Source organism: Chiroxiphia lanceolata, chromosome 13, assembly GCF_009829145.1.
Source record: "Chiroxiphia lanceolata isolate bChiLan1 chromosome 13, bChiLan1.pri, whole genome shotgun sequence".
Lineage (NCBI taxonomy): Eukaryota > Metazoa > Chordata > Aves > Passeriformes > Pipridae > Chiroxiphia > Chiroxiphia lanceolata.
This window is the reverse complement of record NC_045649.1, coordinates 2510931-2534092: the sequence shown is the minus strand read 5'-3', so window position 1 is coordinate 2534092 and position 23162 is coordinate 2510931. Positions and strand designations below refer to the sequence as shown.

Genomic DNA, 23162 nt, shown 5'->3' with positions numbered 1-23162 from the left:
TTCCAGCGGGGAGGTCGATAGTTCTGCCCCTTCCAGAGTATCAGATCAGTCAGCTTTTGCCTGTATTCAGCACAACTGTCACTTGGAATTGCATGTACCTTGAAATTCTAGCACATCAGGGCTCCTGGTCCAGGCAAAAGCAGTCAGTGAGAAGTGTCAGTCTGTACTAGCTGGCCTTGCACGTGGGCAGTGTCACCTCAACTCTGTGACAGAGGTTTGTCTTGTCTGGTTCTAACTCTTTTCCTGAGTTACTTCTCTGAGGAAGAGCATGTAATACTTCCCTCCCACTCACTGTCCTCCTTCTAAACATGTCATCCTTCTTTTGGTGGTCCTGAAACTTATTTTCAGTGTTCATTGCCCTGAATATTTTCCTTTTAATTGCTAGGAGTGACTGGTTAGTACTTTTGGGAAGCACGTGAGATATGTTATCTTAAGTTGTAGATTCTTAATTTTAATTATGTACCATCATTCCAAAAGCAACTGGAGCAAAGGTGGTTGTAGTTAAGATCTGATTTGTAGTGGTGGACTAGAGCACTGAGCTGGGGGCAATGTGGCAGCTCCTCTGTCTCTCTGTGGTAGTGTTGCAGTGCTTAGAGAAATCATTTAATCATCAGCAGTCCTGTGGATGCACGTTCACATGTGGCTGTGTACCCTTGTTGTGCTTATCCTGTCACTGTCTGCAGCCTGCAAGAGAAGATTGTGAGAATCTATGAACTTTCATAAGCTTAAACTCTTCTACCAGTGAGGAAATGCTAGCTTGGCTGCTTTCTCAGCAGAATCCTTCTACCTGGTTTCTTTTGGAATCAATGGCCTGAAAAATCTTGAGGTTTGATAGTATTTAACAGAGGACCAAGCCTGGGCAGGTTATTGCTGGGCATTGGTAACACAGCCAGGACGTTACATTTCTTAACCCTGGTGATCAGAGAGGAGATCTTGGTGAACATCAAGCGACCTGACAACACCCCACTGAACACCTTCCGAAGAATCATCTGGTGCCCTTTCATCCCGGATGATAACGAGGAGAGCGGGGAAGAGGGAAGTCAGACGTTGGCACTGTTGCATGAGGACAGGGTAAGGAAACCCTCCCTTTGAAACGCTGTCCCTAATTATTAGGGGAGGAAGAGAATTTAATAGGGGAAAGAGCTGGTTTGGTTAGAGCTGTAAAGGTTCCCACCATGGGGAATCCCCCTGTAGTGAGATGTGGGATTGCTCTCTTCTGAGGAGAGGTCATGCTGATCATTCTCTGGGCCTCGGGAGAATGGAAAGAATAACTTCTGCTCACCATCAAATAGCAAGGACCACTAAAAACAGTGTGGAGGGCAAGAGACATCACTCATCTGTTCAGGCTGAGCCAGTACCTAAGGTGGGTTGATGGGCAGCAGCTACAACTGCTGAGAGCAGAGCAATTCCCTGTACTCGTGTACAGCTGGGTGCCAGGAAAGCATCTAGTGACCAAACTGAGTGGAAACAGGAAGGTTTATGTCACATACAACCACACACATTGGGTTGGTACGTCAGGATATAAGATAAGGATCTGGGAACAGACCAGTGGCTGTAAAAATAAACCTGTGTGCCTACATGTTTGTTGTCCAGGCAGAGGTGTGGGATCTGGACATCATCCGAACGAACAACAGCTCCTGGCCGGTGGAAGTGCCCGATATCAAAGAAGGCTTCATCGTGGTGAAAGGCCACAGCACGGTACAAACCTGTTTTGTTTTCTTTACTGCCCTCACATAGGTGGTTGCAAGCAATCACTGAGGTTTTCTTTGGGTTATAGTGTCTCAGTTCTTAGGATGGTTGGCTGTAAAAAAAAATAGTTGTGAAATAATTGTGATTGTGAAAAGCCAGAAGATCCCAAAACAAAATGAGCTCTGTTTGTAACATGAATAACAGTGAGAACAGTGGCAGCACAATCTATTGTACTTGAATTTGAAATTTCTGTGAAATAAAAAAGGTATAAAATTGCTTTTCTGTGTTTCTTTTCCCCCTCTGTGTAGTGCTTGAGCGAGGGAGCACTTTCTCCAGATGGAACTGTGTTGGCCACTGCAAGCCATGATGGTTTTGTAAAATTCTGGCAGATCTATATCGAGGGACAAGATGAGCCAAGGTAAGGAGAACTGGAAAATAAAGGATTCTTGAAGCAGCAGCATTTTCTCTGGGAGAATTTCCTAAATAGAGAATAATTTGCAGTGGTCATTCTCAGGACATTATAAAGATATGGGATAAATGATAATTTGTTGCTGAAGAATGGTATCACTGAGCATCATAGGCTTATGGAAGAAGAGAGAGCTGGGTCTGGAAACAGGAGTTCTGTGCTTTGCACAGGCTATAGTCAACTTTTGCACTGTCCATGTAAATGCAGGAAGCTGCTCTGAGCTGTTCCTCTTGATGTTGACTTCTTTTTGTACTGTACCCTTGATAAGGCACCAGACCAAATGGCAACATGGGATTTTATTTATTCATTGGTCACAGTATATACCTGCATGGGCTGTGATCTCCTTGTTTTATATAAGCCTGTAAAGAGCTACAAGTCAGTAATGCTTGGTGGGTGCTGACTTAGTGCCATCTGAGGAGCTGTGTGTTCAGACCCTGCTTCTTCCTCATTTAACCACTCCCTGCACACTTGGATGTTTTCTCTGATTCTTTCCCAGGTGTCTTCACGAGTGGAAACCCCATGATGGCAGACCTCTTTCCTGCCTGCTCTTTTGTGACAACCATAAAAAACAGGACCCAGAGTAAGTCCACAATCCTGTACTTTGGAGTATTAAAGTTCAGCAGCATCTTCTAACTCTGCCTTTGTTCGTTGTAACTGAATCATACTTGCAAAAATTTAGCTTGGTAGCAGGAGCAAGTCCTGTCCTCTTTGTAGTCAGTTTTCTAGTGATGGAGAAATAAATAAGGATCTGAAGCACAGCCTGAAGTGACCTTATTCCTAGTGCCAATTCCATGAAAACAATGAAAATTCTAAATTGATGAGTCCTCTCAGGTTTGTGGTATGGTCAGTCTTAACTGGCCTGTTAATCTTCTGAAATTCTACTGCAGCTGATGAAAATACAGCTTTTATTTTTATTCTTTCTTCAGTCAGTTGTGACCTTAAGGTTCTTGAGAACTGTAGTGGTTTCTAATCTTCATCTTCTGGGAACTTTAAGACACAGTTGGGCAAAATCAGCTATGGTCTTGTGAGGAGCTTTTCTGTAAAATGTCCTTATGGGAAGGATCAGATCTTCTTTAAGAGAACTTGGATGTGTTGTACCTGCAGGGTTCCCTTCTGGAGGTTTCTCATCACAGGAGCTGATCAGAACAGAGAACTGAAGATGTGGTGCACTGTGTCCTGGACCTGCCTGCAGACTGTCCGGTACGTGTTGAGGTGCTGACTCCCCTGGAGGGGTGGGTTACTCTGAGCAGTGGAATCATAACAAAGCTCTCAATTTTCAGGTATACTTACTTTGCAAAGGTGATCCTTGATCTCTGATGGAGTCTCTAATGAGATTCTAGCCCCATTTTGAGCCTCCTCCTTTGCCATTCTGACCTGTCATTGAAAACTCTCAGGGCTGTGCCACACTGTCAGGTCAAGCTTTGGCAAGGCCAGGAAGTTGATCCTTTTATCCTGGGTGTTACCAAAACCTGTTGCCTTTGCCTTGTTCTGTAGACCTGTAGCATGAGGAGAAGCATTCCAAAACTGCACACCTTGAGTCTTTGTTGTTTTTTAATTCTTGATATTCAATAACGAATCTAAGATCTTTTCCTATTAATACTTTGTTTTCATTTAAATGCATGAGGAGCTGCTATATTGATAGAGCTTAAGTAGTTTTCCATGGCTTATTTGCTGAGCCATGTGGGTCCAGAATTGTGTTTTAGTCCATCCCTTCACTCAGCTTATGGTCCCTGATTTTATTTTTCTGATGGTGGATCGTGGCCTGTCTGATCACACACATGCTTAAGGCTACTTCTGATTTGCCCTCTTAAAGTGAGATGAATATGACATACAACTGAGCGCTGCTTTTTCCACCTTATACTACAGAAGGTCCAAAACCTGTGAAAGGGTTATTTGGATTTGGTGGATTTTTATTTTTAAATCTGTAGCGTTGACTGTCATACTCCTATGAATGTGGAACGTGTTAAGTAACAACACTGTTACCTTTCATTTAAATGTTCAGAATCCATAACTAGATCCTACTGTGTGATCTCCCTGCTGCTCTCTTAGCTGAAATCAGCACTGATTTCAGCAATGGTGTTTGTGTTCTAGCAGGTGGTTGCATTGTAATATGTCTGTAAACTCCTCAAGATATTGTTGGGGTTTTTTTTAACTATGCAGTTTCATAGCACTCATTCTGATTGTCTAATCTACCTTGCTTTCTGTACCCCTTCCCTCTTATTTGTGGATCTAGCTTTTCTCCTGACATCTTCAGCTCCATGAGTACTCCTCCCAGCCTGAAAGTCTGTCTGGACCTCTCTGCTGAATATCTGATACTGAGCGACGTGCGGAGGAAAGTAAGTGGTTCCTTTCATTGCTGGCTGTGTGGGTTATGGTGACTAAAGGAGAACTGGCCTTCTGTGTGACTGCTACTGCTGCCTAGGTCTGGGATTTGCATGTTAGTGGCTGAAAATGTAGAGGTTGGCCTCAGCTATTTCGTCATAAGCTGACAAAAGGTAACAATTCAGCTGATTAATCCTGGGAATCCTTGGGGATTATTTCTCACCCTCTGTAAAGCTCTCGTTTGGAGATACCTGTGTCTGGCACAGTAGGATTGAGTTCCTGATCAACACTGACTCAGATAAGAGTGTCGTTCCATGGGTTCAAATTTCAGCAGCCCAGGCTTTATTTCTCCCGTTATTTTCCTTGTTCCAAATCTAGTTCAGGTGCTTGGCTTTGGAGCCCTCACACATAAACTGCTCTGGAAGCCCACTGACTTACCACTTCTGATTCTTCCAGGTCTTGTACGTGATGGAGCTGATGCAGAACCAAGAGGAGGGCAAGGCTTATTTCAGCTCCATCTCCGAGTTCCTCCTTACCCACCCAGTCCTGAGCTTTGGCATCCAGGCCGTGAGCCGCTGTCGGTTGAGGCACACGGAGGTGCTCCCAGCAGAGGAGGAAAACGACAACTTGAGTGTAGGTAGGTGACAAAGAAAACTTGGTTTCTGTGTGATCAGGATTTCTTTGATAAAGAGAATCTGTATCGTGCTGGTTGTCTGCTGCTTGTTCATCCTGCTGGGATGTTTTTGTAGTACTTTGTAGTTACCATCCAACTTCATGTTTTACCTTTGTCACCCTTCCAGAAGGTGCTCCGGGCACTGGGGCTGTTGAATCAGCAGCAGGCGTGCTGATCAAACTCTTCTGTGTGCACACCAAGTGAGTATGTGTGGCAGCTCCCATGGGCAGCTGTCTGCAGTTGTCCTAACCCTGCACTGACCTGAAGAAGTTGAACTTACTTAAATCCTTTTGCTCATAACGAAAGCTACTTGGACCCATAGAAGCTTCTAGTTGTGGGGTTTATGGCCTTACCAGGAGGGAGCCCTGAATGGTGCTGTGGCAAGCTAGTGTTTTTGTGGCCATGAGTACACAGTGGCTTAAGAGTTGTGCTCATGTGCAAATCCTGGGAAAGGTCTCTCAAATACCCTGCGTGACACGACTCAGTGAGGATCAGCTTCTGCTCCTTCTGTGGCAGGCTGAAAACACTGAAGCATTTTCCAAGGGAATCAGTTCAGTGAAGAGAAATCTTCAGAGGCTTCTCTTGATGATTCATAAGCTGATCAGAGATGCCTGTTTCTTTTCAGGGCCCTACAGGATGTGCAGATTAGATTCCAGCCTCTTCATAGCCCTGACACAAGTGCATCCATGCCTTCCCATGGCTCTCATGAAGAATTTGGTGAGCATGTGTGTTAAATTGATCTTCAGTGTTGCTGAGCCTTTGAAGGTTGTTGGCAGGGGGCAGCAGAAGGGCAGTTTTGGGTGTCTCTTTGTACTAGAGTGGTGTAATTGGATAAAGGGTTCTGAATATGGACTAGCAGTGAAGCAGGAAGTTGGTTAGATCCCACTGTGAGTCTGGAGCTTGGGATATGTTAGACCAGGAGTGCTAATGCTTTGTGCATGCTTGAGTTCACCTTCCTAGGTGATTTGGCACTTGTGCAGGAAACTTGAGGTTTGTCTCTTGTCAGGTGGAAGAGATTGGAGTGACAGCAGAGCTCTGGGAGTAGAGGGGGCTGGGCTGTCTGTGGTGTGCACTTTCAGCTCATTCACCATTCTGGGATGTGGCTGTTAAACTGGGCTTGCATTTAGGGAAGAAAGGAAGCCTGAATATTTTATTATCAAAGCCTAATAAAATCCACTCCAGCATATGAAGACTAAACATAACACAGGATTTGCTTTGCCCTAAGCTTTGATTGGGACGTTGCAGGGTTTTTGCTTGTTCTTTTTGGAATCGAGCATGGCGTGCAATGGCAGAAGTTCATACTTTGTGGAATTAAAGCTTTAGTTTTGGAGGGAAGTTCCTGTAAATCGGTTTGTATCTCTCCCTTGGAAGCCTTTCCAGACCATATGGCTGATCTGAGCACAGAAGGGTTGGGATCTGAAAAAGAATCAGTGCACGGCTCTCAACCAGACCTGCGGCGTATTGCTGACCTGCCTGTGCCAGCAGACTTCCTTTCCCTCTCAAACGATGCCAAGCCCAAGCTGATGACTCCAGATGCATTCATGACACCAAGTACTTCTCTTCAACAGGTAACCAGAGATCAACACTGTTATGGTGGTGCAAGGGATGGGGGTGGATTTTGGTACTTCTGGGCACTCTTTCTAGGCTGTAATGACTCTGGTAGGCTCTGCTGGCTGAATGCAGAGCACACAGGAAACTCTCTCTGCATGTAACCAGACTGAGTAGAGGCATGTTGGCACATCTGAAATGCTAAGCTGGCCTAAGCTTGTGTTGCAAGTGCTGTGTTTAGGTGCAGAACTGCTGATGTAGCTGTGCTGTGTGGAAATACGGGTTTGCTAAAAACTGTATCTAAGCTGGGAGACTGCTCTTACTGTTTGCACATGTTGTTTGGGGTTATGACATAACTGTAATGGAAGAAAATATGCCTGCACATCCTGTGGAAATGCACATCTGAAATGATCAGGTTTGGGGCTGTTCAGACTCGTGAGACCCCACATGGAGTACCCCCACTCTGCCAAAACCCTCTGCCTCGGCACTGGTGAGCTCACACCAGAATGCCACTTTGTCTGGGGAGAGCAGTTCCTCAATAAAAGCAGCCATGGTTCATGTGATGAAGATGTTTTGGGACTTGCCTTCAACCAGCACCTGAGCACCTTAGCAGTACAACTCAACTTATTTTTTTTTCTATGCTCTCTTCACCAAAGACTCTTCAGATGTTTTTCTGGAGCCAGCGTTCTCAGGTTCAGTTCTGCTGTTGGACTCTGTCCCCTCCTGACCACTGTGTATTTCCTTACAGATCACTGTCTCTCCAGGCAGCAGTGCCAGCTCCCTGACTGCAGTCACAGCCATGAGTAGCACTTCTGTCACGGATGCCTCTATGCCCAGGTAATTAGCAGATGTATTAAACAATCCATCTGCAGCTGAACCAGTCCAGGCCTTCAGGGTGGCACAGAGCTGTAGTGTGTCTTGTAGAGATTGTAACCAAAGTTAGAAACTGGCCTGAGTCCCAACATCCCTATATGGGCAGCAGTTTGCATCCCTAATACAGCTTGGAGCATGCCTGCTGTCATCCCAGGGGCCAGCAAGAGTGTGTCATGTGTGCCTCATAGGGATTCTGTTATTGCATCTCAGTTTTGTTGCTTTACATGCTTCTCCCAACGGGCTGTCATTGTTTACAGGTAAAAGAACACTGCAGCCACCAAGGAGAAGGGAGAGAATTGGGACTGGTAGGAAAATCTTACCAGTGTCACAGTGGGTTGGGCTGCCTAACAGGCAAGAACTTCACTTCTAGGGGCTGAGAAAAGGAGAGAGACCTATCCTGTAGGGTATTTTTTCTCCCTAAACTCTGTATTGTGTGCATTGAAGATAGAACTGGTCCATTCTCTCACTGACTCCTCAATTTCTAAGATATTACAATGCCCCTCTTTATTTTTTCTTTTTTTTGTTTCCACCTGGTGTTTCTTTGGGCTCTGTGGGGCCTGGGAGATGCAGGTGCTTGTTGACAGGGAGGAGCTGATGGTGGTGGAAAGAGCAAGGGCTCCTCCATGGACCTGTGTATCCCATCTCCTCACCTGGAGTGTTTGATTCAGTTCTGTATCATTTGTTTGGCCTGCTTGATTCGTTGGTGTCTCTGTTTCAGCAGACCATCAGAAGACTTGGCTGTGAGCCCCAAGATGCAGCTGGACACCAGCCTCACGCTGAGCAGCAGCAGCAGCAGTCTCCAGACCAGTCCTAGGAGTCATTCAGTTCTTATCCCAGGCCTCCCTGACAAGCTAGCACCAAAGGCACCTGTTCCAGTAAGGCTCCAAATGCTGCTCCCTTCCTTCTCATGGGCCAAGGGACCTCTCTGTGTGCCTGTACAAGCTGCACTTGCTCAGCCTGGAGAAGAGAAGGCTCCAGGGAGACCTTATTGTGGCCCTTCTGTGCTTAAAGGGGTTTATAAAAGAGATGAAGAGTGACTTTTTACACAGGCACATAGTGATAGGACAAGGGGCAGTGCTTTTGAACTAGAAGAGGGTAGATTTACTTTGGGTCTTAGGAGTAAATTCTTTATTCAGAGGGTGGTGAGGCACTGGAACAGACTTCCCAGAGCAGTTGTGGCTGCCCCATCCCTGGAAGTGTTCCAGGCCAGGCTGGATGGGGATTTTAGCAACCTGGTCTAGTGGAAGGCATCCCTGGCTGTGGCAATGGGGTTGGGATGAGATGATCTATAAGATCCCTTCCAACCCAAACCTTTCTAGGATTCTATGAAATTACATTTATTTGGATATTAACAGGGAGTGTCTGCCCTTTTGAAAACACAGCTGCTGGCACAGACCTGCAGCCTAGTTTAATTACCCACATTGATAGAACTTGCCCTTGTGTAAGAACAGCACGTTTCTGACACTAGAGACAGCTCTAGCTTGTGCTCTCACTGTCACAGTAGCTGGACATGGTCAGCCTTTGTGTTAAGAGACAGTGCTACCTGGAAGGGTTTATTCCTGCTGGTTGGTCTGGTGAGTCTGAAATAGCCATTTCCTATCCCTAAATTTCCATTCCCAGGCATTGTGTAAAATGGATCATGACCAAAGCTTGAAACCGAAATAAATTTTCAGTCCAGGAGATGTTCAGTGTTAAAACTAACATTTTGCATCACAAAATGGAGCAGAGCAGGGAGGTGGAACTGGTGTTGCATTTCGTTTTGAAAGTGGGTTCAAACTAGCATAGGTTTAAGTATTGTTAGCCCAGCTGAGAGTCCATTACAAGTCCTGGAGCCACTTTCCATCTGATGAAAGAGTGGGAGCCAGGGGTCACATGGGGAAAGGATCCAGTGAGCTGATTCCAGAGGCGGTTGGTGTAAGGTACCGGGGGCTCTTGGGGTGTCCTTGCATTACCCTGAAGGCTCTTGTTTCATTTCCGTCTTCAGGTCGCTCCAGGAAACTCCTCTCTAGCGCTGGAACTGCAGGAAGTGGAGCCCTTGGTGGTGCCTCAGGCTTCTCCCACCCGCGAGCGCTCGCCAGACGTCATTTCCTCGGCTTCCACAGCCATGTCCCAGGATATCCCAGAGATCGCTTCCGAGACCCTGCAACGCAGCTTTGCGGCGGCTCCCTCGGGGCTCCCTGGGGAGGTGCTGGAGCCCAGTCACCACGCAGACAGCATGGCCTCTGCTGCCTCAGCCCTGCATTTGCTGTCTCCCAGGAACAGGCACAATTCCGAGCACAGCCACCACTCTTTGGACATGCCTCCAGTGGAGGTGGACAGACTGAATGCTCCATCATTACTGGAGACTGCTTTAACTCAGGAAAACGCATCTTCTGACAGTGTTGTGAGCCAGCCGTGGCCAGCAGCTCCTGACATAACCAGAGAAACCAGGAACAGCATGGCAGACAGGTAATCCCGTGGGTTTGTCTGGCTTAGGGCAATTTCTTTGCCAAATTGCCAGCTTGGTGAAAAGATCTTATGTTGTGATTAATCCAGAGCAGTTCTTCATCCCTCTTTCCCTTAAAGGATCTGATGAGTCAGCCCTCCTCTGTCTGTATGCTATGCCCTGAACTTCCTAGGCCAGCTCTAACCATTTTTGCTCACTGATACCTTTTGCAGCATAAATGATCTCTGTTAAGAAGGTGGAAAGTCTAATTCATTGGCCTTCATGTTTGCCTGGAGACTTGAGATAGGATTTTTTTTTGCACTCTGGAAATCAAAGTAGTACAAGGTAAATTCTGCCCCAGGTGATGCATTCCTGCAGGCTTTTGTTGAATCAACTGGCACATAACTGACAGGTTTGGTTATAGGTTAATTGTATATCTCTCTGCTAGGGTTGGCTCTGTGCAGTTAGTGTTATAAATAAAGTACTTTAGCAGTCAGAAAGTGAATGTCAGTGTCTCCATGGAGCAGAAGCGCAGAGTGGTGCAACATCACTTAGCCTGCTTACCAGGAAAAGGTTGTTCTGCTGGAGCAGTGCTGGGATTCATTATAGAATTAGTGTCCATGTCTTGTAGTGGGATGGGAACAGCATCTAACATCTCTAGAGTGTCTAGGCCAGAGCTACATGCACATCACAGCCTGAAAATACTTTCCTTTTGGGCAGGACTAGCAGGCTGTGAGGTCAGTGTTGTCCCTCAGGTAATCCTGGACTGTTCCCTGATCAGAATTGCAAGAGAAAGGTCTCTACCTTGTGCCTCCATATCTGAGGATGCTGCTTCAGAAAACAGTCCCAACTCTAATGGCTCTGGGAGGACACCAAGATTGTGTCTGTACACAATGTGTTCACTTTTACTCATAAACTCAATGAACTTGAGAAAATACTTTTATAAGAGTTTGCGACTTCCCTCAATCCCACTTTTTTTTTAATTCTTCAGGACTTCTTGTATCAGAATGTCAGATCAGCTGTCTCTGAGAGATTTTACAAGTACTCACTTCTGTTTAAAGGTCATCCTGCAAGCTGGGTTCAGGCAGACCCAGCTTACAGCCTAGAAGCACTTGCAGTTTCCTTTCAAAAATGAAACTTGAACTGGATCCACTCTTACAATTCTGTTTATCTGCTAGAGCTGACTCATCAAATTCACACACTTTGTTAGACACTTGAAAGAACTGAGAAGCACTGATGATTTTTGCTCCAGTGATCAGTATTGCTTGAGGAAAAACAAACCCAAGATGATGCCATTCACAGAAGCGTGCTGTGCTACCAGGTTTGGGTAGTGGCCTACCTGTCTTGAATGAATGTCTGTTGGGAAATTGTTCTCGGTTAGTGCTGGCAGCATAGCTGAGCTGCTTCCCCTTCTTAAGGCCACCAGAAAAGCACATGAAGAAGTTCAAGTGTTCAGTACCTCTAAACAACACCTGCTGCTTTCTAGATCTGTGAGATCGGTGTGCTCTTGTTTTTTGTTACAGACTTTCTATCAGGATCTCTCATGAGATGTGGAGAGAGAAAATATCCAAGCTGAAAGAGATTATCATGATGGTATTTTCCTTTCTTTTTTTTCCCCTCTAGCCCAAGGGATGAGGTTGAAGAAAAGCACAAGAGCTCTTCCTACCACCGACACAGCTACCACCTGCTGCAGCATGACAGCCAGGATGCCAGTGCAGAGCAAAGGTACCAGAGTGCTCAGCCCCCTCTCTCACCTGCATGGACTCAGTTCAGGCTGCATTTGTGCTTCTGTCCCCAGCAAGCCTTCACATGTGGGGTGAATGCCTCTGCTTTGTCTCCTGACTTAATGTGTGTGTGCAGCCTGGCTTCTGTAGTGCTCTGATGACTTCAGCTGATCTCAGGATTGGCCTCTGTGCACTCTCTGGTTTACTTCTGTAGGGAAGGGTTTGATTGTGCTGCTTCTAAGAGCATGGACCAAGCTTGATTTAATACCAGTAAAAACTTATTAAGGCATCAGTTTCCAAACACTGTGCCTTAGATAACATAGCAAGGGGGCCTCAGGAATTAGTTTCTTGCATTTGACATCTTTCACGAGCCCCTCTAAAGCTCTGTGGGCATATTCTATGTGCCTGACAAGCTCAGCCCTCTTTGACAGCTGAGGGTTCATTTGTAATCCACACTTTAATTCAGACTGAAATGTGCAGCCTGTATTGGAGAGCTGGTCAGCAGGTGAAAGTCTCCAAGGTACTGAGGATCACAGACTTCTCAGGCTCACCTGATTCTCCTCTGTTCCTGCAATGCTTTCTACATTCAGTGCCTGTTGTCTGTAAAGCTGTAAGGATGTGCTGTGAGTGGGTTCCCTGCTAGGCCATCCTAGGGTTTGTGTGTGTGTGTGCAGCAAGGACAGGCATCATTCCACCACGCTGCCTGAGCCACGGCTGTCCCTAACGCAGGGACCCTTCAAGCCTTGCTACCCAGCACTCGAGCTCAGCCTGAGCAGACCTGGATCAAAGCAGAGCAGCCTGTGCTGAGCTCTAGAGGTGTCTCTGTTCAAGATCAGGGTGGGGGTGTCCTTAGCTGTGTGGCTCTGGCCATGTGTGGATGAAGAGCCACGTGTGCATCCCCTCGCTCGGCGAAGGCAGCGCTGTCTGGTACTGTGAATGATGGGTCTCCTCTCCCTGCTGTTCCCTCACAGTGACCATGATGATGAAGTTGCAAGCTTGGCTTCTACATCAGGTGGATTTGGTGCCAAAGCATCTGCACAGAGGCTGCCTGTGAAGGACTGGAAAGTCAAGGCATCCCCCCGGGCTTCCCCGAAGCTAAAGCGGAAGGGCAAGAAGGATGACGGGTACGCTGGGCTTCCCAGAGTACAGGTGGCTGTGGGCTGTGGCTGAGCAGGGCCACAACCTGTTGTAGCCAATATGGTCTGGGGCTGGGCAGCAGCCAAGTGGTCCCAAACCTCACCCTGCTGTGCAAAGGGCAGTAACTCCACAGAAAGTGTTGCTGGTTACTCCAACACTGCCACTGATCCCCACTCAGGGGCATGGGAATAAGTTCTGCACTGTCTTTCCAGCTGGAAAATAGCCTGGGCCTCAGAAGAATGTGTGGGACGTAAATTGGAAGTTGTGGGGGGACACTGGATTCTTTTGCTTGTTTCAGTGAAGGCTTCATTGGAGCTGTGATGCTGGGAATATCACAGTGGCCTCCATTTCTAACTGGCTTCTGAACACTGGCACAGTGCCCTTGGTCAAAAATATCTATCATTTGTTACCTGCTTGCTGCTTTTGTGTGTTTCTAAACATGCCCATATCAATGTCCTGTGAGTGAAAATTGATGACTGGAAAGGTCTACCCATGGCAGTTTAGACCAAATCTGTCTGAATTAGTGTGAGAAGAGCAGCACAGCTCCTGCACAGGGCTCTCTCCTTGTGTTCCCATAGCTCCATAATTTGGATCTCCAGCTGTGCATATCACAACAAAGATGGGCTGTGGCATTAAGCTTCTGGCTGTAGTTCTGCACAGTGACACCCAGAAGTTCTTGGCTTCTAAAATGACTTTCATTTTTCCTTGGTCCCTTTAAAGTTGCTTAGTGGATGCTGCCTGGGAACCACAAGTGTTTACTTTCCTTCACTGATCTGTGACTTTAATGGAGACATGCAGTATTAGTGGATCAGTTCAGTGTTTTTCTTTACTCTGCTGTATAAGCTGGAGTGCATCCCTAGGTCCTTCAGCTTAAGAGCTGGTATCACTCTAGATGATTTGAGGCTGATTGATTCTAAATTTTAACAAAGGTATACTTGTTTTTTCTTTGGTGTAAAATATAAGACCTTCAAAAGCTGTTTGGAAAGGTCTTCCCTGGCTTCAAATTTAGACAAAATTGAAAAATCAGTGTGTATTGTTCTTTGTAACAGTCCTCATTAACAACTGATTAAAGTCTTCTCCCTGCAAAGGGACCACTCTGTAAGGAACTTCGGAGTGTAAGGAATAGTTCAAATGATGGAGTCACAGTGCTGCAAGGGCTGGGGTTTCATCACCTTCCCCTCACTCTCCATGTTACACTAAGGCAAAACAGAAGTATGAGCTGGAGTGTAAAATCTAAAGCAACCATAAAATGTGTGATCTGTTTTGGCAGAAGACTTGGATAATAAGAGAAGCTAATTGACATAATTGGGTTACTACTCTTTTTATTTTCAGGGATGTGAACCAGTCACCAAGATCTTCTAACAACCAGGTGAGTCAGAGCTGCTCTGTGTGATGCTCCAGCTCTATTTACTGTTTTACTGAAGACCTTAGAGAAAGTTCATCCCAGTTCCTTGAAAAGTACCGTGGGTCACGCCCCAGCAGGTTGAGATGGGGCTGCACTTAGGCTTGGCATTGCTCTGTGCTGACACACAGCAGAGAAGGAGCTGCTCTGTGCTCTGCAGACTGATGACTTCCTTCTCACCTTTACCTGTGCCTGCACTGGCAGCAAGACAAGCTGTTCCCAAGCAAAGGAAGGGTTGCAGTCAGACTGGCCTGTACACATACCTGCCCTTGATGTGTGTGCCTCCTTTAGCTATTTTGAGCATGTGAAGAGACAGCAAACTATAGATTTATACTTCTCCAGTTGTTTGGTTATTCATAAGTAAGTGAAAGAGCTGAAGAAGTGTTCTAAGGAACCTCCTTGTTGTCCTGATTGCACAACCCTTTCATAAGTGTTTGAGGTCATTATTTCCATTTGGAGGCCTGAACACTCTCTCAGTACCTGGCTAGAAGTGAATAAAATCTGTTTTCTTCTGTGTTCTTTTAGATGCCAGAGTTTTGAAGGGAGTCTTGATTGTGAACAGTTGATAGTCTAGGCAACCATTTATTAATTCCATGCAGGAACCTGGCTTTATCAGTTTATGCCTTGGGACAAAAGTTCCTAGAAACAGGCTGGCCCTGGTTTCTGCATTATGTGTTAGACTCCAGTTCCAGGAACAGGGGCTGACTCAGTATTGAGCAGAAAGCTCAACTGATCTCTGATCCTGTTGGAAATGAATGCTTGTCCTCTCCACACTCAGGTGACAGCAGAGTTCCAGGATGAGCTGATGTGCATTCTGAGGAGCCAACAGCGGGAGCTCTCCGACCTGCGGCAGAACCAGATGGAGCTGCTGCAGAGGCTCACGAACCACCTCGATGCCATTCAGAGCTCCCTCATGGGCCACATGGAGAGGGTGGTTGACTCCCAGCAGGAGCAGGAGCGTATCCTTGCTTGCAAATGTTGAGTGGCAGCTGAGTGGAAGGCTGCAAGGCAGACTAGAGGCGTGAGGAAGGCAAAGGAAGTTCAAGGGTCTTGGGAGCTTGTGACCATAGGTGCAGTACGATTACCTTGCTGCAGTATAACTATTTCAGTTCATCTCAGTCCCTTTCTAAGGGCAAGAAACTCAGAAATACAGCAGAGAAGAACTGACACTCTCTCCATTCCACTTAATCTTAGTTACCCATTAAGCCATAAGTGCTGCAGTGCTGGTGTAGACCAGAGGTGCACCTAATACATTATCTGAGCTCAGGCAGCAGCCAGTTGCACAAGAGTAATTATGGGATGATCCTTTCCTTCCTTTCCTCCTTAAGGCAAGTCAGTACTTGCACCAGAAATAGCATCTGACTGCCATACTGCATGGCTGGATATAGAATTGTCTTGTCTGCACACATTTGTACATCTGGTGGTCTATGGGTCCCTTGTGTGTTTCTGTAAAGTATTTTCTTTTGGTGCCTTCAAACCTGGGATCCAATTATTTTTACTGTATTGTGAGTAGCTGGTGTCCTGTGCACTTTTTGCTGCACTGAATGTTCCCCAAATGAGCAGCTCTAGCCCGTATCAGGTCTGACACCACTCTTAACTTCTGTGACCGTAGTTTTCTCTATTAAATAGTTTTGGATTTTCCTTTTTTGACTGTTGGGTTGATGTTCACAGATAGTTTAAATAGCTTTCTACTGAATTTCAGTGTCTAGAGCTGTACTGTAATACTAGAATAGTTTTTCCCTTTCTGCACAACTTCATGTCTGCACTGAGTTTTGTCAGCAACTGAATTGGCATTTCATTGTTTGTTTTGTAGGGGTTTATTTGTTTGTTTAAGCTGTATTTGTGTGTTGGCTCCTTTAGAGAGCTTAGGTGCTTCATGAAGTATGAGCAGCCTGAAGCCTGGATCTGCTTCCGTGCACTTATGTCCCCTAATTCCATCCTGTAGAAATATTTTTACCAATTTGCTTTTTATGGATATTGGACTTGTTCATTTCTGTAGTGTCCTGGTTTTGGCTCAGATGGAGTTAGTTTTCTTCACAGCAGCTCACATGTGTTAACTTTTGGATTTGTGACCAAAACAACATTGATAAAGCACTGACATTTTTGCTGTTGCTAAACCCTGTCAAGGCCTTCTCAACTAGGTTAACCCACAATAGGTAGGGAACACTAGTGTTGAGCTTCTTTGGCTGTTTGAATTTTCTACCACATCTTCCAGAGCTCTTCTCTCACCCTGATCATTTAAGAGCACCCTGTTTATAGGAACACAGCAGTCATGTTATTAGACCCCCTCTTTCACCAGAGCTGCGAGTTTGCTCTCCCTGGCTGAGCCCCAGGAGGTGAGGCTACTGTACATCTTTCTGGATAGGAGTGTTGTGGGTAGAGAGGAAATCCATTGTTTGTGCTCCTTAACATGTGTTCTCCTTAGAGAGAAGACTAGACCGAGTGCTGACGGAAGGGCAGCAGCGCAATGGGCAGCTCCAGGAGCATCTGTCTCAGCAGCTCTCTCAGTCCCTGTCCACAGCTGTGTGTAACCGTCTGGAGAGGACCATTCGTGATGAGATGAAGAAGAGTGTGCCCCAGTGTGAGTGTTGGTGCCTGGGTTTGGGAGGTGAATCCCTAGTTAGCTCCGGAGGGATGGAAAACACTCCGCCCAGGAGTTGGCACTATATGAAGTGGGGTTGCAGGAAGAATGGTCACTGCACATCAAACTGTTGTGGGCCCCTCTGTAACCTGAGAAGAGGAGCTGTGGTTTAGAAGGAGTGTGAGACTCCCAGAGGGAATGCCTTTCCAGAGAGTGTGGTCTGACCTTCCATTGTAAATCCATAAAGCCTCTGGAGTCTGTTCAGTGGAGGAAGGTAAAAGATACTAATGAGTTTGGAAATGCTGAGACTTGGCTGGAGCAAACTTCAGCTTGTCTTTGCCCTTCCTTGATGCACTGGCACCATCCATGTAAAGAAATGTTCCAAAAAATGCTGGTGGGAAAGCCTTCAGCCAGTAGCTGCCTGAAGCAGGGCTACCTGCTGTTCCAGACCGGGTCAGCTGTGACTTTGTCACACCAAGTCTTGAAAACCTTCAAGGCTGGAGATTCCATAGCCTCTCTGGTGACTTCCAGAGCTGTGCCACCTTCCTAGCAAAAAGTTTTTCCAGATGTCCAACCTTAGCTTCCCAACCAAAGTTTGTGACCATTGTCCCTCACTGTGTTGTATCCAAGAATGGTTTGATTTCATTTTCTTTTTTGGGGTTTGAAGTGTGACTTAAGGCTTAAAACTGCAACTTTGTCTTGTTTGTGTTGTGTGTAGGCATTTCCAAGAGCATGGACCCTACTGTTAGCCAGCTGAGTAACACTGTTGCTGCCAAGCTCACTGCTGTTGAGGGGACACTGAAAGAGAGTATCACCAAGCTAGTGAAATCAAAGGTAAGGAGAACCAGACCAGCTTTTCCTGGGGACACCGAGTTGTCACCTGCCTGGGTAGCAATTTCTTCTACCTTTTCCCGTCACCTCTGTCTCCAGGTAATGCCAGTTTAGCTGCCAGTGGTCTCATTTCTCTTTCCTGGTCTCATTAGGAGAACAAGCTCGTTGTATGCTCCCCTGCCCACTTTGCTTCATGAACACATTTTTTCATTTACCAAGTTGTTCATTTTCTACTAGAGCAGAGATTCTCACCACAGCAGTGGCTTATAAGGCCAACTCAACCAGCCAGGTGGTGAAAGTTTGACTGTCTCCACTCTGTTCTCCATTTCTATGTTATTTAGGGAGCACAAGCTTCTTGCTTACCTTGGCAGGGAATAGTGGTTTGTGGGAGGGAAGGAGGGGAAGGGGAAAGGAGCTGTGCCCGACTGTGCCATCTTCCCTTGCTCTGCAGCAGAACTGCAGGGAAATGGTGATGTTCTTGGGCAGCCCTTCAGCAGGCAGATGTGGTCTTGGTGTGGTCAGATGTGGTCATGGTGCAGCCTGGTCAGTGGGAAGAGCTGAGGGAACGCACACTCCTGAAACTGGGCTGTCCTTGTCTGATGTGGGTGTGTTGCAGGGACCTACAGTATTTGTCCACATCCTTAGTCTGCATCAGGCTTCTCTTAATCTTCTGGCATCTTCTGTGTGTGCTTGTAAGAACCTTACAGATACTGTTGTGAGAGCGACGGCCGACACCCTGCAGGGGCCGATCCAGTCGGCGTACAGGGAAGCATTCCAGAGTGTTGTGCTGCCGGCCTTTGAGAAGAGCTGCCAGTCCATGTTCCAGCAAATCAATGACACCTTCAAGCAGGGCACACAGGAATGTGAGTGGGTTTTTTCTTCTCCAAGTTTTCTCTGCACAGTCTCTTTGCATTACTGTCTGGCAACACGTTGGCCTTAGGCCTTTGCCCATCCCTGTGCTCCATTTCACACTTGGGAAGCAGAAGCAGAAGTGAGGAGGTTTTTGTGAGTGGTGCTGTAGGAACAGAGATTCACCTCTGGTCTTTGTAGCCCATGTAGTGAAACATTTGGCCACGTTCTGTGAGTCTGTGACTTCTGTTACTGATTTGTAAAGCCCAGCTGTAGGATGACCCCATCCCAGTGTCAGGAAGATGATGAAGGGAGAGAGTAGCAGTCCTGCAGCTAGACCCTCATCTCAGAGGGATAATGGGTTGGAGAAGGCTTAGAGAAGGGTACAGGGATGACCAGAGGTTAAATAGTGGCTGAACAGTGTAGACGTATTCAGACTGGAAACAAGAAGAATATACCCTTAAGTAAGAAAAGACTATACACTGATGCACTGGAGAAGATCTTTCCTGTTCTCAGGCTTGGGATCGAGGTCCTTGGCCTTCTGGGAGGCCAGGCAGGTATTACTCTACAGAGCTGGTTTCTGAGGGGGCCTGAACATGACCAGTAACTTCTGTTGGCCATAGAGCTGCAGAGTGTCTCCAGCTGCTGGTTATATTGCACCCTTCCTCTTCTTCACAAGTCTCCCACAAGTAATAGAGTTTATGTTCTTCTCCCTTTTGATCAGACCAGTTCATAAAGTACTTTCAAATACAGCTCTTTAATCTCTGCAGGCATGATTTCTTTTTTGTCAGGAATGTTCCTCCTCTTTCTTCATTAGCATTGAAGTAACACAGATCACAATTCACACTGTGTATGAAATAAAACAACCTCACTCCCACCTTTATCTCCCCTGAACAAAGAACACCCGTAAAAATCTGTTGTAAGAGAACTCACAGCTTTGTTGCTGTGTTGTGTGATCCTACGTGGTGGGGAGGCTGGGAACAGGGTTTCTAGGTTAGTGTAACACAGCCCAAAGCAAGGCTTCTGCCTTCTGCCCTCTCCTGTGCTCACACCCTGGCACAGGAATTGTTCCTGCTGCAGCACGTGCAGGATTTCTGCCCTGATCATCTCCACAGGTTACAGATGGCACAAACATCTCCCCCTCTGCTTGTTGCAGATATCCAGCAGCTCGAGACTCACTTGAAGAACAAGAAGGTACGAGAACAGGAGGTCCGGGACCCGCTGCTGAATCAGCTTCGACAGCTCATCAGCACCTTCCAGAGCACCACGGAGCAGCTGGCATCCACTGTGGCAGCCAGTGTCCACGCCGAGGTGCAGCACCAGCTGCACATCATTGTGGGCAAGTAAGTTGGCAGCTGGGCTCGTGGAAGGAAATGCTGGTGACAGGTACATGCACGTGTCACGAGCACCTCTCCCTGCTCCGTTGTGGAAACAAGCCGTTTGCCAGGGGTCCTGTGGGGCTGCTCGTTGGCACGGTAAGGTAAAGCACGTGAGCTGGTGGAACTGTTGCCCTCATAAGGTTTCTGACAATGAGCTGTATAGCTGGGAGGTCAGGGCCTGCTTATCCCAAGGTCCCGTGTGCACGTTGGAGGACAGAAGGACCTAAGGCAGCCCCAAAGCCTGCTCAAGTCTGAACACTTCTGAAGATCATTTCAGAAAAGTCTCTTGAAGGCTTTTCTTTACTCTGTATTCTCAGGCATAGAGTTTCTGCAGGCTACTCTCTCTCCTCCCAACAGCTCTGCAGCAATTCGTGATTGTCCCTCCTGATTCCAGGATGTGATCCCAGCGGTGCCTCCAGCACGTTCACACCATGAGGCTGGTGGCAGGTTGCCAGGCGTTAAAATTGGCTGGTGGTCACCTGCAGGGCAGAACACCCCAATTTGAGGCCACTAGAACATATGTCAGAGCACACTGGGGTCATCCATGCAGGCCAGAGTTGCCAGGAAGGCCACCCAAATAAATCCTGGTCTTGGTGCATGGGCTGTGCTTGCTCCCAGGGAGGTCCTGCAATTCTGCCTGCGGGACAGCAGGTTTGGTGCTTTGTGCCCTTGGTAAGAGGGGAGAATCCAGCCCTTGTGGGGGAAAGGTGTGACACACAGCAGCAGAGCCTGCACTGTGAACTGCTCTCCTGCAGAGAAGTCACCGGCACAGTGCATGTTTTCATTCCAAAGGTGTCATCTGCACGCTAGGAACTGCATCTGATAGATCTGATGCAGGAACCTGGGCCCATTTGGGGATGACCCCATGGCTTAGTCACCTTGCTTGTAAGCCAGAAACATTAAAGATTTAAAACGTGAAATAAGAGACTTAGTTCCCTGAAACATCACTTTCCTCCTGCACAGAGTCCCAGCATCTTGCATGCACACCCTGGGGCATGGTGGTGTTGGCCACAGAGTTCTGATGCCTGTGCCTCAGAGTTGCTTGTATGAACCCTTTGGGAGCCACACTGCAAAAAGCAAACCAGCCTGTGCTTTCTCGCTGGTACCAGCTTTGTGCAGTGTTGTCCCTCAGCTCTTCGTTCTCCAAGACACCCATGGGTTTTGTTCTGGTTTGGTTTTTTTAGCATGCAGGAGTCTATTTTGGCCCAGGTGCAGAGAGTGGTTAAAGGAGAAGTGAGCCTGGCTATGAAGGAGCAGCAGGCAGCTGTCACCTCCAGCATCGTCCAGGCGATGCGCTCGGCAGCCGGGACGCCCATCCCCTCTACTCACTTGGATTTCCAGTCCCAGCAGACTCACATCCTTCAGCTGCTCCAGCAGGGACACCTCAACCAAGCTTTCCAGCAGGTACCTCGTTTTTCTGGCAGTCAGTCGCTGCTTGTTGGGGAATGGGGAGGAAAAGGGGCTCCGTAGGGTGGGGATATAGTCCCACTCAGCCTACACAGGAGTTGACTGAAAAGACCTGTGGCAGTGGACTGCTTGAGTTGCTCTCATGCAGGTGGAACCAGAGCCATGCAGGTTCCACGGTTTGGTAACAGTGAAGTTCCTTCATCCCTGCCCGTGCCCTGTCAGGACAGTGGCAGCACTCCAGCAAACCAGCGTGTTTTGCCATCGTGGTGGCACGTGGTGCACCCCTGAGGAGCAGCAGCTTCATAAACCTCTCCAGGCAGATCTACCAGCTGGGGCCTGACCCTGCCTTTGCCTTTGGATATGTAGGCAGATGTGTTTGAGCTGCTGGCAAACTCCTCTGTGAATGATAACACTGCCGTGCCTGTGGGCTGACGGGGGCTGCAATCATGGCCCTCTCCATGCTGCTGACAGTAACCCACTCCCCTCTGTCTGGTTGTGCCCTGTTCAGCTTGGAACAGACACAGGTATCCTTAGAGCATAGACCAGGAGCCTAAACATGGCCCTGCTGGCATGAACAGCACAGGAGCAGAGTTTGCTCCCAGAGGAGGCTGTTGAGCCATTTAGTGCCTCAGGGCAGAGGGCAGGTCCCGGTCCCTCATCTGCCTGTTGGTTCCTCTGCATTTCTAGCTGTGTCTTCCTTGCAGGCTCTAACAGCAGCTGATCTCAACCTGGTTCTGTATGTCTGTGAGACTGTGGATACTCAGCAAGTATTTGGACAGCATCCCTGCCCGCTGTCCCAGCCTGTGCTGCTCTCCCTCATCCAGCAGCTCTCCTCGGATTTGGGCACTCGTACAGAACTGAAGTTGAAGTGAGTATGATCAGAGCATCGGGTTCTGTTTCTGGCACTGGCTTTAAATTCACTGCCTGGAAGTGAAAGGTGGTGCTTCAACAAAAGTTGGAGCTTCTGTAGCCTGTTGCTGGCATGTTTACAACCAGGAACTTGGAAAAATATGCCAGCATTGCCACGGAAAGCTCTGCTGCCCAGAGAGAGTAGTGCAAGGAGTACCCAGCTGTAGGTGCCGGTACCTCTGGGATCACAGCCTGTAAATATTTGCAGTCTGTGCAGTGATCCCCTTTCCCCGAGGAACGATTCCTCTGGGGAGGCAAAAATAGGGATAGTGCCATGCTCCCTGGATAGTATAGTATCCAGAGCAGCTCTGCTCTGTCCTCAATTCTTAACCTGTCACTGGACTTTGTGTTGGCAGTTTCTCGTCGTGACTCCCAGAAAGGCTCAGTGGGAGGTGGCAGCAGGAGCTACTCCAATAGTGTCTGGTAGATGTTCCAAGCAAAGCTTGTGTGACAAAATAGTGACTGTGCTGATACTTGCCATGAACATTTTTAGTGAGTGAGTCAAAACCCTGTTATCTGTCCTAAAAAACTAGCTTGTTAAGGTTCCTGCAGGTTTTGACGTGGCTTGGATGGAAAAATGAGTTGAGTTAAAAACTTGATTTAATAGAGATAAAGCAAGCCAGAAAAACTGAAAAGAGATTCAAGTTGCAGCCAAGTTGGTAACTGAGGCTAAAGCTGCTGCTGTGAAGTTTAAACTGGTCTGTTAGTGGAAACCTTCTGCAGTGACCAAATTGCCTTGCTGAGGCTGTGGTTTGAAAGCTGATGGCTCTGAGCTTCAGAGAGGCTTATTGGTAAAAGTCTTGCTCTTCCCCTACTTCTTCTTGGATAGACCTTAAAAATAACCCTACATGAACTGAGCCTTGCTGCTGAGGGGTTTTGCTGTCTAATGAGTGACTAATTCTGCATACACTGTAAAGGCATCAAAGAAAATATCTACTGAGAGCCAC

General features: G+C 47.3%; 1 protein-coding gene across 2 annotated transcripts in view; it reads left to right on the top strand.

The window, feature by feature from the left end:
• Positions 1–23162, top strand: part of EDC4 (enhancer of mRNA decapping 4) — a 31777-nt gene that overhangs the window by 7959 nt on the left and 656 nt on the right. Inside the window, exons 6-28 of one of the 2 annotated variants that reach the window (XM_032700796.1) lie at positions 924–1071; positions 1594–1698; positions 1998–2107; positions 2652–2735; positions 3260–3355; positions 4389–4491; positions 4934–5114; positions 5278–5350; positions 5776–5867; positions 6522–6718; positions 7447–7535; positions 8293–8446; positions 9556–10019; positions 11620–11721; positions 12692–12844; positions 14190–14226; positions 15038–15218; positions 16685–16840; positions 17559–17674; positions 18369–18534; positions 19677–19863; positions 21084–21303; positions 22011–22174. In XM_032700796.1, coding sequence (XP_032556687.1) covers positions 924–1071; positions 1594–1698; positions 1998–2107; positions 2652–2735; positions 3260–3355; positions 4389–4491; positions 4934–5114; positions 5278–5350; positions 5776–5867; positions 6522–6718; positions 7447–7535; positions 8293–8446; positions 9556–10019; positions 11620–11721; positions 12692–12844; positions 14190–14226; positions 15038–15218; positions 16685–16840; positions 17559–17674; positions 18369–18534; positions 19677–19863; positions 21084–21303; positions 22011–22174 — 3378 coding nt within the window. Of the gene's footprint in view, positions 1–923; positions 1072–1593; positions 1699–1997; positions 2108–2651; positions 2736–3259; positions 3356–4388; positions 4492–4933; positions 5115–5277; positions 5351–5775; positions 5868–6521; positions 6719–7446; positions 7536–8289; positions 8447–9555; positions 10020–11619; positions 11722–12691; positions 12845–14189; positions 14227–15037; positions 15219–16684; positions 16841–17558; positions 17675–18368; positions 18535–19676; positions 19864–21083; positions 21304–22010; positions 22175–23162 lie in introns of both variants that reach the window. The other variant, XM_032700795.1, reaches the window with a different exon arrangement.